We start from the raw sequence: 14,347 nt of genomic DNA on the forward strand, positions 1-14,347 counted from the left end.
CGTCCTCTCTCAAAAACTGCCGAAGCGAGTCCGTCCACAGCGCGGCGGGCTCTTGATTCCCTTTCCCATCTCTTCTTGTCACCAAAGTACCGAAAAAACGCCGAGTTAAAAACAAAGAAAGAACCCCTTCCACGCACGGGTTCAAAACTCCAAGAGATGAAAACCAGCCACAAGATCCCAAGGCGGGAATCCGTCTGTCTCATTTTCCTCCATCCTGGGACGCGATGCTATGTTGCCGGCGGCCGCTGTGTAAATAGTATAAACCCCTCCCAGAGCAAGTGATGCCATCCTCCCCTTCCGATCTTACACACACACACCGTCTCCCGCGTATATAAAGCCTTGAAATGTGACGATGCAGTAAGGGGGAAAGGGGGGTGGGGCAAGAAAGTAAAAGGATGAGAGGGAAGCTTCTGGCGGGACGCAAGAGAAGATGGGGTTGTCGTTATCGTTATTGTAAATGTAAAGGGCGGCGGCAGCCAGTGCCGTCTTTTGATGTCATCCACGACGCTTAAGGGTAGGGGGATCAAACGATGATTCCGCCTCCTTTTTTGGGGGGTGGGTTCGAGAAAAGTGCTATTACACGTAGAATAAAGGTCACCCTCTGATCCGGGGTGTTCCGTAAGATGTATACGAGTAGGAGGATATGGAAGATGAAGAAAAAGAAAAGAGTAGAAAGGATTTCGTCGAGAGTGACTGCGCGGGTGTGTGTGTGCGTGCGTGTCTTTGGTGTTCGCGAAGCACGCCGGAAAGAATCAGAAGAAGCTCTGCGAGCCGTACGAGCTGGACCGGTTTGGCGGCTCGTACCAGTTCTGGTACGGATGGTTCGGCAGGCTAAAGTCGGCAAACGACAGCGGGTTGACGAGCGCCTTCATCGGCGTCGAGGAGGCGGCGCCGGACCCCTGGGCCGACGATGTCGCCATGGCGGGCGGGTTACCAGGCGGACCGGACCGGGAAGTATAACTACCCACCGAGCCCCGATGGTGGTGGTGGTGGTGGGAGTCTCCCCCGGATGCACCGCCGCCAGGGGTGTTGGCGTGGGAGGGCGCCGGGCTAGGCCAGCCCCAGGTCTTCTTGAGCTCGGTGTGGATCTTGCCGAGGCGCCAGCCGCTCTCGGCGTGGATGCGGTCGAGGATCTCGAGGACCTCGTCTTGCTCGCGCGGGTCGGTGAGGACGGCCGAGGCGATGGCGAGGGAGCGGATGGCGACCGAGGCGACGCCGCGGTCCTTTGTGTGCGCGACAATGCCGCAGACCTGGTGCGCATGGTGCAGCTGCAGCGCGCGCATCTCCTCGGACGCCTTGCCGGGCTCCATCGGGTTCGTCTGCGCGAGGAGGCACTGGGCCGTGTGATAGAAGAGGCGGCCAATGATGGCGGCGCGCTTGATGAGCCTGCCAGGGGTGTCAGATGATAATTTGATCTCGGAACACACACACACACACACACACACACAGAAAGACATGAGAGAAGGGGAGAGAGAGAGAGAGAGAGAGAGAGAGAGAGAGAGAGAGAGAGAGAGAAGACACCTACCACACGTTAGGGAAGGCAGACTTGGAGTTCGTCTGCGAGGGGTATAGGTAGCCAAAGGGATGCATGGTCCTCGGGCACGCGTTGTTCCACTTGTCGCACAGCCTCTTCAGGTCCTGCCACTGCGCGAGCCGGTTGCCCAGCCGGATCTGCTCGTCGTGCGGGCTCGGCTCCTGGAACCGCGGGATCGTGGCGCGGAAGTTGGCGATCTTGGCCACGATGTACAGGATCCGATGCACCCACAGCTCCTCCTGGCCGAAGCCGTCTCCCGACGAGGAAGACGACGACGCCGACCTCGCGGCGGCACCGGGACCGGTAGCTGTTCTGTCGGCGGCAAAGTCCATGTCCAGACCCCACTGGTCCGGGTCCCATGAGGTCTGCCAGTTGAAGGCCAGGCACGACAGCACCTCCATGCCGATGTTGAGCCAGAAGCAGGCGGCGCCGATGCCGGACGACTTGGCGTCCCACCGGCACTCGCGGATCAGGGCGCGGGCGCCGGCGATGTGGTTCATGCGCTGGGCGGGCTTCTCGGACATGATCTCGTAGACGTTGAGGACGACGGCGGTGGTGGCGCACTCGCCCGTGTTGCGGTCCGGGTTCTGCAGGCTGCGCAGGAGCTGCGTCGTGGCCGTGTCGTAGTAGAAGAGGGCCTTGTCGTCCTGGTAGGCCGGGTTGACGAGCGTGAGGTGCTTGACGCCGCAGGCGAGGAAGGCGTTGAGCAGCATGGGCGACTTGAGCGAGTGGTAAGGGATGAGGCGCGAGAAGTGCTTCTCCTTGTCGAGAGAGTCCATCCACACGCCCACCTCCTCGACGAAGACCTGCATATACAGGATCTCCTCGGGCGAGTTGAGATACTCCCTCTCACCGGCCGTGGCCTTCTCGCTCGGCGGTGGCGTCATCATGCCGTCGGGGGCCAGCGGGTTGGCGCCGGCGCCGGCACCGGCGCTACTGCGATAGCTCGGGGGCGGCGCCGTCGGCTGCGGCACAATGGAGGCGGCGCTCGATGCGTCGCTGTCGCGATGGCTGTGGTTGCGGGGGGCGCTTTCGCGGTACGAGGCGAAGTGCTCATGAAGACCGTAAGGGTGAGGTGCCGGGTGGGCGGAATGCTGGGGCGTCAGGTAAGGGTTGTCGCTCTCGCGACGCGGGTACGCCGACTCGACGGCTCGAGGCGGCTCGGGTCGGTGTGAGTAGCTGTACATGGACGACGACGACAACTGTGGCGGCGGGGGCAGCGACGGCGGCGGCGGCGGCGGAGGCGGGTGGTGCTGGAGGTGAGTCCGTGGTGATAACGAGGCGTCTGGGCCGCTTGCGTGTGCCTGAGGGAGAAGATGGCCTTGGTGGCGGAGGGTTGGCTCAAGATGACCCATGTGCCGAGGAGGAGGAGCGACGGCGGCGACGGCGGCGGCTTGCTTATCTAGGTGAGCGTAGCGGCCGAGACCTCCGACGTACTCCGAGGCGATCTGCCTTGATTCGTCTTGAAATTGGACTGTGGCATGATCAGCATCGGTCCAAAGGGCGAGAGGTCGCCACAGGAGAAGGACGACATGACTTACCGGACCACTCGACGGTGGGCGGCATATATGGCGGCTTTTTGACCTGGATGTCTATAAAATTGAGCCGCACGCCGCGTTTACACTCGCGGCTGCTTTTCCTGCAATTTAGACAGTTTGGTAACCCCTCGTCACATTTTAAATGCCGTTCTCTACACGTTAGACAGCCCGTCCGCACTCGTTTTGATTTGGTGGCGGTTGCGGCAGCGGCGGCGGCCGACTTTTCCGGGGACTTTGGCTTAACGAGGAGGTCGCGCGACGGCGTAAGCGAGTGGATGCTCGCGCTGCGGCGGGGCGGGATGTGGGAGCTGGGCAAGTTCATGATGTCGGCTTGGTAATGATGCTGGTGCTGGTGCTGGTGCTGGTGGTAAAGGTAATGGATGTGGTCGTCGTGCTTGAGATACGAGGCCGTCGAGGCGTGGGATTCCGGGTTGGACGCGGCCGAGTCGGCTTCGGGGCCGAGAGCGAAGTCTGCGGTGAAGTCGGAGGAGAAGCCGAAGGAGAGGGAGGAGACCTGGTCGTCGTCTTCTTCGTCGTCGACGCCTAGATAGGGATCGTGGGCAAAGTCGAGGGGCGGATGCTCGTAAGGGTGCAGCACCGCCGAACCAAGGCCAAAGCCTGGCACGAGGACGCCTGTAGAGGCGTCGTATGCCTCCAGGGCTACCGAAAGTCCGTCTCTGGCGGGTAGAGACGGAGCGGGCGATTCAACGAGGGCTCAGAACACCCGGTCGGGGCGATTGGGGGTGCGATGTGCGTGTTGTCGTGAGCATGAACTCTTGCTTGTGGTGAGAAGAGGTCGCGGGATATCTGTCGTCGGGGTAAATTGTCGCGCGCGTGCTCTCTCTCAAGATTAAAAGGCGAGGGAGGTAGAAGGGCGGCGAGTGTGTTGCAAATGAGCGGTGGGTGGTTCTCAGTTGTACGAGTACGAGCGAGACCACTCTTGATGATCGTGAGAATGGTAACCGGGCGTTGTGTGGTCGGATGGTGGCGATGATGTGATGGAGAGCTTCTAAAGTCTATGTGGCGCGATGCAGCCAAAGTTGAAGTTCGGTATAGAGGTCGGTATAAAGGTCGGGAGCAGGTCGGTGAGTGAGCGAGCAAGGGGCGGAGAAAAGCGGATGGTGTGAATTGAAAAGTCGAGATGCGCAAAGTCACAAGCTCGTCTCGTCCAAGGATGGGAATTGACTTGACTAGCGCCAAGAGTGGAAGTGTGTGAAGAGAGTGGTCCCCTCTCAGGTCTTGGCTACGTATCTCAGTCGGGTGGCTTGTGGTGTGTGTGAGAGAGAGAGACTCCGGGTGAGGGTGGTGGGAGTGAGAGAGAGTGAGAGTGAGTGAGTGTGTGTGTGAGAATGAGTGTGTGTGCGCGCGGCGCGCGGTAGACTTGGTGGGTGAGACTTGGTCTGTTCTCGTGCCTACATATGCAGGATATCCCGGCCGATGGGGTGGACAATCTGGGGCGAGAGCGCACGCGCGTGGGTGTGTGCGCAGTCAACCCACCCAGTAACAGAGTTATCGTTGCTTTCTTGGCGGTGTCGTCTTCTCCCAGGTGCGTGTGTCTGTCTGTCTGCTTGCTTGGCTGGTTGATGGATGGGCGGGATTCAGCCCGAGGATTGGAGAGGGAGAAGCAATAGTGTACGGATTTGTTCAGGACTGGGTTGGGTGCTACGAGGCGGGAGCCGGGGAGAAATAGGACACGAGAGAAATCTCGGCAACGCAGCGGGATCAAGCGGGATGGCGTTCCCAGTTTAAGGACTCACTCAGATCGGATAGCGGGGGAAGAGGCAAAGGGGAGGGCCAGGGGGGGGGGTGGTGGTTCGCTTGTTTCTGGGTTATGGTTGTAAGAGTGTATTCTAGCCAAGACCCTTTTTGCAGTGAGAAGAGGCGCGAAGCCAAGGGTACGTGATGTCGCAGTCGCAGTCGCAGATGCAGATGCAGTGGTCTTGGAACTGGTCAACTAGGTTGGCCGGATTCTTGTCCCTCCGCCTGTAGACCGAGGGATTATGTATGCGAATTCTAGATTCGTCGTTCGTCGTGAAGCCCGGCGACTAAGTCGTAGACAGGCTAGGTGAGGTGAAGTGAGGCGGGACGGACTGAAGTGAAGAGGGAGCGCGTTGAGAGGTGGCTATGTTTAGCAGAGTGATGTGGGTAACCCAAGCCGCAAAGAGATTGAGCAGCGCCGGTTCTCGGGCGGGTGGGCGAGTTGGCGGGAGGGAGAACCGGTGGATGTCGGGATGAAGTCCAGAACGGGGTTTCCACAGGGCGTTCTCTCGTAACTGTGAGACTGATTGGTGAGACTGGACAGTGAGAGTGAGAGAGTGTGGACGAGAGATCCAGCCACTGTGCAGCAAAAGGCGGAGCGTGTGTGGCTTCGAGGGGGACAGCGAGAGAGCGAGAGAGTGGGAGTGAGAGTGTGTGGGAGAGAGAGAGAGAGAGAGAGAGAACTCAGAAGAACAGAAGGGGGAGAGGGTGCGACAAGTGGCTCCCATGGCGAGAGACGCACCACCACGGTCGCAGGTAGGACATATGTGCTGGGCACACACAGGGGCGTGTCTCGATCACACCTCCAACGTGCAACCCAAGGAGGTCTCTCTGTCGCTTGATTTACAGGGTATCCGGCCACCTGTAGTCCTTTGGATGTGGCATCTTCTAAAACCGGAGCGAGGGTCCCCTTTGACGCGGTTTCCACTTTTTAAGATGGAAGAAGCGTTTGCCGATGGCTGCTGACAGGTATAGAGTCCGTGGTTCAAACCTACCTGTGCCTGAATGCGTTCACGATGATGATGATGATGATGATAGTGGTGGTGGTGGAGCTGTTGAAGGAAGATTCGGAGGATGGTTCGAGCCGGTGTGGCTGTCGTTGGAATTGCTGCTCTTGTTACTCCTGTTGTGCGCCGTTGTGTACTTGGAAGAAACAAACAGCATCTACTGTCCATCGTGGTCGTTGTTCAATGTCCTCGGCTCTTGTTTGGTGCTGGGCTACAGAGCTCCAACGAAGCTGAAAACCCCTGGCCAGGTACGGCCGATGCTGACCCTGGAATCCCGCTCGACATCGGCTCTTCTTGAGGTTGCACGCTTGAGCATCCGCCAGCTGAAGAGCCATGTCCAGTCCAGGATGCCACCCAAGACTCGACGGCCCCCCCCCCTCTCCCCACCCCACACCAACATGCCATCATGCTGCCATGCTACTACGCATACACAGCCACAGTCCCAAACTTTACATAGTGTCCGTACGCGGGACTTGTTGCAGATCCGTCCTCCCCGGGTTCCAGTTGCCCGCTAGAATCTTTCTTTGGTCGGAAGGGCGGCGGCCGTCGCACATACCCTTACATGTTAGTACTTGTGTGCTTGACCTCGATGAGAAGTTATCTTTTGCCTCTCATTGATTAAGTCTCCCCCAATTTCCCATGGGGCCGAGCAGATCGTATTCAACACGCCGGAACTGTGCACAACGGATGTCGCGAGGCAAAAGTGAAAGATGACCCGTCTCTCTTGTGTCAGTGCGGCCGTCTTATCATGGGCGTGTTGTGTCATCGGCGTCGAGGCGCAACCGCCACCGAGGGTTCCATGGCTGTGAGATATCTTACATCCAAGAGACGTTAAAGGCTTGGCTGCCAGTTGTCTCCTCCTCTCTTGTCGCGTCGCCGTTGCGTCGTAGGGCTTTTTGCTTCTCCACCAAACACAGATGGACCCCTTAACTGCCCACCGAGAAAACACTCCCGGGGCCGCACGATACGGGTCGAGTTGCAGTTGCATCCGCTTGATGATGATCTCGGCCGTCCCCTTCGCCAAGTAGTCGACAGGTGGTCGACACCGGCTCCCGTTGCGGGTTTTGTCTCGTTGTGGAGCTCTTGACCTCAGCCAGCGAGATGGCGCGCGGTCTCAAAACGTCGTATCGTGCCAGGATGTGTGTGTATGTGCGTTGTTCCGATTATTTCATGTTCTCAAGACTCCTCCACCCTCCTCCACCCCGGCCGGCCGAGTGTTTTGCTCAGAGGCCGCTCGGGACGGGTTTGATCGTCGTCCCCCAGTGCACCCTCTTCCCATGCCGGGTACGTAGATCTCCAGAGGAAATGCCCGCTATTCGAATAGGCAAAACCAGAAGCCATCTACGACTCCCTCGGCTGCTGAATCTGGCCTGGCTGTACAAGTGGTGAGGTCACTAACAAGTATGACCAAGCGAGATGGGGGGGGGGGGGGGGGGGGCACCCAACTTGGCGATCAAGGCCCAAAGAAACGTCCCTTAGTGGCCATATGGCATCGAATTGCGACAGCTTAAGCAACTACCTTTCGTCTCTTTTTGCCACGTCGGTATCGGTTGTGCTGCGAACACAATCATGGATATCAACATGGGCTGTTCCTGAGGGGAAGCTTTTGCCCATGTTTCGTTTGGTCTTGCGCTGGCCGTAGAGCCCACCCGCGCGGCTCACCTATCGTAGAATAAAACACGGCGTTGCTTCGACCGGGTCTCGTTGTCATTCTTCTCCTTATTATTCTTTCTCCGCGAAAGTACAGGGACGCCTTGACCGCCGTCTCGAGATTCATCTGGTCTCGCATTTCTCTGGGTGCTCAACTGTCGGTAAGAAGAAGAGTCCACCGCCCCGGGATGCGGTGGTCAGCTATGGTGTCCCTTAGCCATTGTGCCCGGCTGCTCACTCTGCCGAGACTCGCTTGCCCATATGCCACCTTATCCTGACTTAACAACAGGTCCGTGACGAGCAGCTGCATTTGGGTGCCAAGACGCCCGCGTTGGCGGGTTCGCCAAGTACCGCCCAGCGGTGCGAAACCTGCACCAGACGAACCAGGCTGAAACAAAGTCGCGAAAGCCACGCAGGGAGATGAGTATCTGGGATATTCCTGTGCTGTCAGCCTGTGACTTAGCGCCCCCGCCCCCTCATCGAGGCGATGGGCGAGAAACGTCCGAAACGATACTCATACTAGGTGTTTTTTTTCTTTTCTTTTTTTCTTTTCTTCATAGGATAGATCTCAGCGTTACCCAAAAGCGGAAAGCGATGCTTGAACCCGATGGTTCGGCGTCAGAGACTGCTTAGGAAAAACGAGTACGAATGGCTATCACATCCAAACACATCTACGTCAAAGACCGACCTCGTTGCTTAGCGAGCTAGGAACACAAGGTTGTGTTGTCCTTTGGCGGCGGAGCAACAGGAATACTGTATAAAATCAGCAGCCAGCTTCGTACCACCGACTGCTGTACACCGTAGCAAAAGAGTACCAGAACAGGACCTCGTTGCGATGCATGACCCTGTCGCATGCCTGGTTCTGCCCCCCCCCCCCCCCCCCCCCCCCCGACTCGCAACCCGCAACTCGCAACCAAAGGTTGCACTCTAGCAAGGCATTGACCTGCATACCTAGTCGACGAAGGAAGGACAGGCTTCTCCGTCAGGTATTGAGGATCGCCTTGCTCACAGGTGGTATTTCCAAGGGCTCCCGATGCTGTTGTTCAAGTGAGGGGCAGGTCGTAACGCCCCGTCACTTGGGAGGTGGTGGTTCGTGGGGCTCTCCTGACGGATGAGCTCGTCGAAGCCTCGTGGAAGCAGCGCCAAGTGCCCTGATACTCAGATTTCGGTGCTGTCATTACGTGAACCAGTCATCTGCAACCGACGCCCAGGCTGATCGGGCAGCTTGGCGGGAGAGGTGGTGCATCTCGAGTCTCCTGTGCCACACTCTCCCGCCCACGGCCACGTCTTCTTGGCGATCACTGCCGGGCCGGCCACCTCTCGGGTCTCGAATCCTCTTGGTGCTGGGCTGGGTCATACAAGCATCGGCCGGGAGATTGGCTGTCATCCCTCGCCGCAGCCACCTGCATCAAGCCGAGCCTCGATCTCCTGCCGAGCTCGTCTGAACTCTCAAGTGCCGGTAGGAGATTACTATAGGTATCTGGAGAAAAGGGAAACTCGGGAAGACTCCCGTTACATCTCAGCCGAGATGCCAAGAGATATCCGTCTCCAAAAGTGAAACGAGAGACTCGGAAAATCAGTATCAAGGGCCGGGGGGGGGGGAGTTTATCCTAGAGCTCCAGGTTGGTTTAGGTCGGAAGCACAGAACGACATTTAGACTGCGAGAAAGAAAATGAAGACGGCGATACGATGGCATCGGGTATGAGTGAGATCGTGGCCCAAAAAAGGGTAGGTCGACGGCAATCTTGCATGCTCGTGTTACACGGATTCTCTCTTATGGTGTCATGCTGTACGAGGGATTGACCTGGTATTTTGCTTTTTGTGTTACATGTCGTACAGGAGAACAGCTTCACTATTTTGTTTTATTTAATTTTTTGCATCTCCCTACCCTGACGAGTTGATCTATATTCCGTTCCGCGGCGGAGTGTGAGAAGAAGAAAGAGTGTGAGCATGGGAGACCAGGAAGAATGGCTGTGACAGCGGGAAGTTTGGAGAGGTTATTCAGTGGATAACGCTGCGGAATCCCCGACACGGTTGCATACCAAACTCACCGTGATTAACTCAGCAGAGAGGTTCGGTGAAACCTCGGTAAGCTGATCTCAATTCCAACCCTTCTCGAAAATGCCATCCGGGTTCTCAGTTGTTTATGTAAGATGCTTCACGTGCCAGATCCACACAAGCTCCCCCCCTTCCCTGAGCTTCCGTCTGTCACCGAGCTCACCGACGTCACCGAGGACCCTTCCATCTCCACAAACCTCCTCTCCCTCTCCTCCGTCCCCAAAACTCCGCCGCAGAAATCATCACACCGTCCGCCGACTTCTATAAGCCATTGCGCCATCACAATGGCCACAATTCCCTTTCTACCTCGTTAAAAATACGTTGTCGCCATCCTTCGTCGTCCAACACGAATTTTCCCCAGCCCACGATGCTCGCCCGCACCCTCCGCGTCGCGGGCGTAAGTCCCGGCTCCGCCGCCGCCGCCGCCGCCGCCGCCGCACGCGCTCATCAACAACAGCAGCTCCGAACAGCATGCTCCTCCTCCTCCTCCGCCGGCCCCGAAACCCTCCCCTCGAGCCCCATCCGCGTCTTCCGCTCCGTCTCGGCCCTCCGCACCTGGCGTCGTCCGCACGTCGTGAACTACCGCTCCGTCGGCCTCGTCCCGACGATGGGCGCCCTGCACGAGGGCCACCTCTCGCTTATCCGCGCCGCCGCCCGCGAGAACCACCACGTCGTCGTCTCCCTCTACGTCAACCCGGCCCAGTTCGGCGCCTCCGAGGATCTGGCCTCGTACCCCGTCACCTGGGCTCGCGACGCCGACGTCCTGCGCGACCTCGACCGCGAGCTGGCGGACGACGGCGCCAACCTCGGCCGCGTCAGCGCCGTCTTCGCGCCCACCACGGCCGAGATGTACCCCTCGGGCTTCCCCGGCCAGGAGGTCGGCAGCAAGGGCAGCTTCGTGACCATCACTCCTGTCGGCGAGGTCCTCGAGGGCGCCAGCCGGCCGACCTTCTTCCGCGGCGTCGCAACGGTGTGCATGAAGCTGTTCAACATCGTCCAGCCCGAACGCGTCTACTTCGGCCAGAAGGACGTCCAGCAGACCGTCATCATCCGCCGCATGGTCGAGGACTTCATGCTGCCGATGGAGGTCGTCGTCGGGGACACGATGCGCGAGGCGGACGGCCTCGCGTTAAGCTCGCGCAACGTGTACCTCGGCGAGCGGAGGCGCAAGGTCGCGACGGTGCTGAGCCGCGCTCTCAGGGCGGCCGAGGAAAAATACCGGCAGGGCGCGCTCGACCGCGAGGCGATCCTTGGCGCCGCGAACCAGGTCGCCGTCGCCGTATTGTCGGAGCAGTCGAAGCTGGCGCCCAAGGACAGGGTCATGTTCGAGGTAGACTACATCTCGCTGGCGGACCCGGACTCCATGCAGGAGATCAACACGGTCGTGCCGACAAAGGGCGGGATCCTCAGCGGCGCGGTCAAGATGCTGCCGGTGGAGGAGCCGCAGCCGGGCGAGGACCTTGGCCACAGCAACGGACCGGCAGTGCGACTTATCGACAACATCATTCTCAAGCCCGACCAAACACACAGTAAATAAAAAAGATAAAAAGCTGCTCAAAACCACGGGCATGGATTAGAGATTTGGGGCACAACCACTGCTTGAACTTTTTGATAAAATTGCTTGGTGCTACATTAGACTCTCGAACACCACCCGGGAATGCCATGCTCGACCTAAGAAAAAATATACTTCATAATATCATACCACGCTCTAGGGCGTTTACAATAGTACATCATTTACAAGTGCGCGCGGTTCTCCAACGACCGGCGCTTTCTCTGCTCCTTGATGCTCCGCTTGAGCTGTCGCGCGTCCTCGATGCTCAGCGTCGGCGAGACCCCCTTACCGTCAATGTTCCTGGCGGCATCGAACAGCTTGCTTCCCAGCAGGTCCGTCAAGCGCAGCACACGGGTGCTGACGGTGGCCCCGTCACGACGGTTCTTGCCTTCTCGTCGGCTCGAGGCGATTTTCTCGGTGAAGTCCCAGAGCCGACCAGACGCGTTCAGACTGCCGGTTTCGGGATCGCGAGAAGGGCGCCACTCGGGATCGAGCCGCAGGCGCGGAGGGATCTTGGGGTCCTTGGACTTGACAACCTGCAGAATGCCTTCTTCCTCGAACCGTTGAAAGGCGTTTTTCAGCGTCTCCTTGTTTACCGCCTCAAAGTAGCTGAGGTCGCCTTGATGGTAGAGTGTCTTGCCGAGCTGGGAGTTGTTAGTTGACTAGACCTGAAAACCGTCACATAATCACGCTTACCAGTTGCGCGCTACCTTGGGCCTTTGCCACCTCGATCCAGATGTCGTCCTTCTGGCCAAGAGGTGGCGTCAGGCCCATCAGGGAGACTGCAGCGAGCCAACTAGCCTCGATAAAGGGCCAAATGAGGAAGCAGTAAAAGTCGTAGTTCTCTCGTCCGACAACCCTCTCGTGATCCGAAAGACCAACCACGACAACCTTGCCTTGGGCGTCCCGGTGAAGCTTCAAGACCTTGTCTGCCTCCAAGTCTCGCAGCGTCTTTTCCAGGTTAGCGGCAAGACCCTCGCTGGGGAAGATGAATTCTCCGCGGAACAGAGACGACAAGAACTGGATCTGATCCTGCAGTTCTTGGAACGAGATATCTTGCATGGCTGGGCCGCCGCCCTGCTTGACCTTCATGTACATGGCAGCGCTCACGATAGCCTCCGAGATGAACAGATGAATAGTCATGTTGCGGTAGAAGGAAAGCTGGAAGCGGTCGACGGCGTAGTAGGTGGGTTCTGGCAGGTCTTTTACGACGCCCACCAAGTCTTTACCCAAGACGTCGAGACCACGCTCGATGATATCGGACAGTGGTGCGTTACCAAAATGGGCGACTCTGCCACCCTTTGCACGCACGCGATCGGTTAGCCACAGCACGCGACGCTCAAGCTCGGTCTTTCCGACGCCTCTGCCTCGCAAGGTGAGCAGAACGGTGCCGATCAAGGCTGTGGGCATGACCACGGAGACGTCGTTGATGTCGGACAGGACCTTGTAGCCCAGAATGCGAAGGAGCTTGTGGCGGATGGCCGTGTTCTCGGGGTTCCGCGTGTCCATGCTGAGACCGGTCGGTAACCTGGACAGCCTCGTGAGCTGCTCGTTGACGAAACCGCGCAAGCTCCAGGGCTCATGGAACCTGACGTCGACTCGACCGAGCCTCAAGGACAACACCGAGGAGCCGCCCGATAGAAAATCAGCCAAGTTCTCCTTCTTTTTAGGCACGCCTAACAGCTCCGTCACGTAGCCTTCCGTCTCGATGACCTTGTCATATTGTGTGCTCACAGGGCAGATGATGGCGTCCTCAACTCGGCCAGACAAGATGCTGTCCAAAATGAAGCTGAGAATGCCGAACTTTGGCGGCAACAGCTTCCCCGTCCTTGACCGACCGCCCTCGATGAAGCACTCGAAGTTGAAGCCGCCCTGCAGCAGAGTGTCGATATAGGTCTGCACCAGGGTCGTGTACAGAATGTCGTCGCCAAAGGCTCTCCGAATCCACATGGCGCCGGCATGCTGAAGGAAGCTCCCCACGAGGGGAAAGTTGAGGTTGTCCCCCGCCACGACGACAGGCAAGCCCAGGCCCAGACGGTAGCAGATGAGCTGTAGCGAGACGTAGTCGACGTGTGATCGATGGCAGGGCAGGAATATGATGCTTTGCTTCTTCTTCTCGGCCTCCTCTGCGACCTTACGCAGCCTCAGAACCTCCTCGCTGGATACGTGTATGCCTTGGTTGTAAGCGCGCAGGGTCAGCTGAGTGACGAGGTAGTATGCGCTCCGGATGAATGTCTTGCTTTCGAACTTGCAAATCATGTCGTCCGTCATCTTCTCAGCCACCTCTTGAATGCCAGACTCAATGACTGCTCGTCTGCGCGCGCGCTTCAAGTCGAAGTCCTTGTCTTGCTTGTTCAACAGCCCTTCCTTCTCTTCTACGGCAACACGCTTCTCGGCCAGATCTGCGATGCGCTCCTGCAGCAACTTAGCCGACAGGACAGCTTCCTTCATCTTATCACTGAAGCCGGGGTAGAAGATGGGTTGGCCGATTGCATTGTCGTAAGCGCGCCAGCCGGTGCCGGAGACGTACAGCGAGACTTCGCGGAGGAACCTGGCGTGGAAAGAAATAGGTTAGTCTTGTTCCTGGATCGACCTGGAGGCTGAGGCGGGCGGGAAGGGCCGGCGGTACATACTGTAGGGGTTCGGAGCGGAAGCGGGCCATGTGCTTCATCAGAGCCTCCTCCTTCTCGTCATGGCGTGGTTGGGATGGCTTGACGTAGCCGCTAGGCTGGAGGGTGATTTGATCGCCGAGGATCTTCAGATCCGGCGCCGAATCGTCGTTCTTTGCCATTATCGTTTAGGGGTTGGGGTAGAAGAGTGCGCCGAGGTTAACAATAACAAAGATGGTGTCGTTTGGGGGGTATCTTAAGGCGAGGGTATCAATCGTAGAGCGCGTCGTGGTCTTTCCAGCCGTCGAAACTTAGGGCGCGTGATCTTATTCGCGTTGGTGCTTGCTTGTAAGTTGTCCTAGAGGTTCCGAAGCAGTCCGTCAAAGATCCCTTGCCATTGCCGATAGGTGGAAGGGGCTAACTCGGCTGGGTTCCTCGGCATCCAAAGGTCGCAGATGACGTTGGAGAAGTGACGGACCCTTGGGGTGGAGGGGCGGGTGCGGGGGAACACTGGAAGGAGAGAAGATGATACTGTAGAAAGTGTTGTGTGGAGGAGGAGGAGGAGGAGGAGGATGCGCCGGACTGTGTATCTTTTTCCTTCGTTTCTCCTCCCCCAAAGAAAGCCGAGTCGCATTGTCATC

General features: G+C 58.2%; 3 protein-coding genes across 3 annotated transcripts; 1 reads left to right on the forward strand and 2 right to left on the reverse strand.

Annotated features, from left to right (window-relative positions):
* Position 1: 1 nt before the first annotated feature.
* Positions 2–4,836, reverse strand: CDEST_05597 (Putative zn(2)Cys(6) fungal-type DNA-binding domain, fungal transcription factor). Its single transcript, XM_062921756.1, has 4 exons — positions 3,797–4,836; positions 3,076–3,747; positions 1,526–3,008; positions 2–1,386 (listed from the first exon to the last, which is right to left on the reverse strand). The coding sequence occupies exons 1-4, from the start codon at positions 3,840–3,842 to the stop codon at positions 753–755; spliced, it is 2,835 nt and encodes a 944-aa protein (XP_062777807.1). The 5' UTR covers positions 3,843–4,836; the 3' UTR covers positions 2–752.
* Positions 4,837–9,912: 5,076 nt separating this feature from the next.
* CDEST_05598 (Putative pantoate-beta-alanine ligase, rossmann-like alpha/beta/alpha sandwich) lies at positions 9,913–11,082 on the forward strand (the record flags this gene model as incomplete). The annotated part of the gene is made up of 1 exon (XM_062921757.1): positions 9,913–11,082. One exon carries the CDS (start codon positions 9,913–9,915, stop codon positions 11,080–11,082), a length of 1,170 nt encoding a protein of 389 aa, XP_062777808.1.
* CDEST_05599 (Putative phospholipid/glycerol acyltransferase, GPAT/DHAPAT domain-containing protein) lies at positions 9,956–14,294 on the reverse strand. Its single transcript, XM_062921758.1, has 3 exons — positions 13,731–14,294; positions 11,794–13,648; positions 9,956–11,741 (listed from the first exon to the last, which is right to left on the reverse strand). Exons 1-3 carry the CDS (start codon positions 13,886–13,888, stop codon positions 11,280–11,282), a joined length of 2,475 nt encoding a protein of 824 aa, XP_062777809.1. The 5' UTR covers positions 13,889–14,294; the 3' UTR covers positions 9,956–11,279.
* Positions 14,295–14,347: the final 53 nt, after the last annotated feature.

This window comes from Colletotrichum destructivum, chromosome 3, assembly GCF_034447905.1.
Source record: "Colletotrichum destructivum chromosome 3, complete sequence".
NCBI classification, from domain to species: Eukaryota; Fungi; Ascomycota; class Sordariomycetes; order Glomerellales; family Glomerellaceae; genus Colletotrichum; species Colletotrichum destructivum.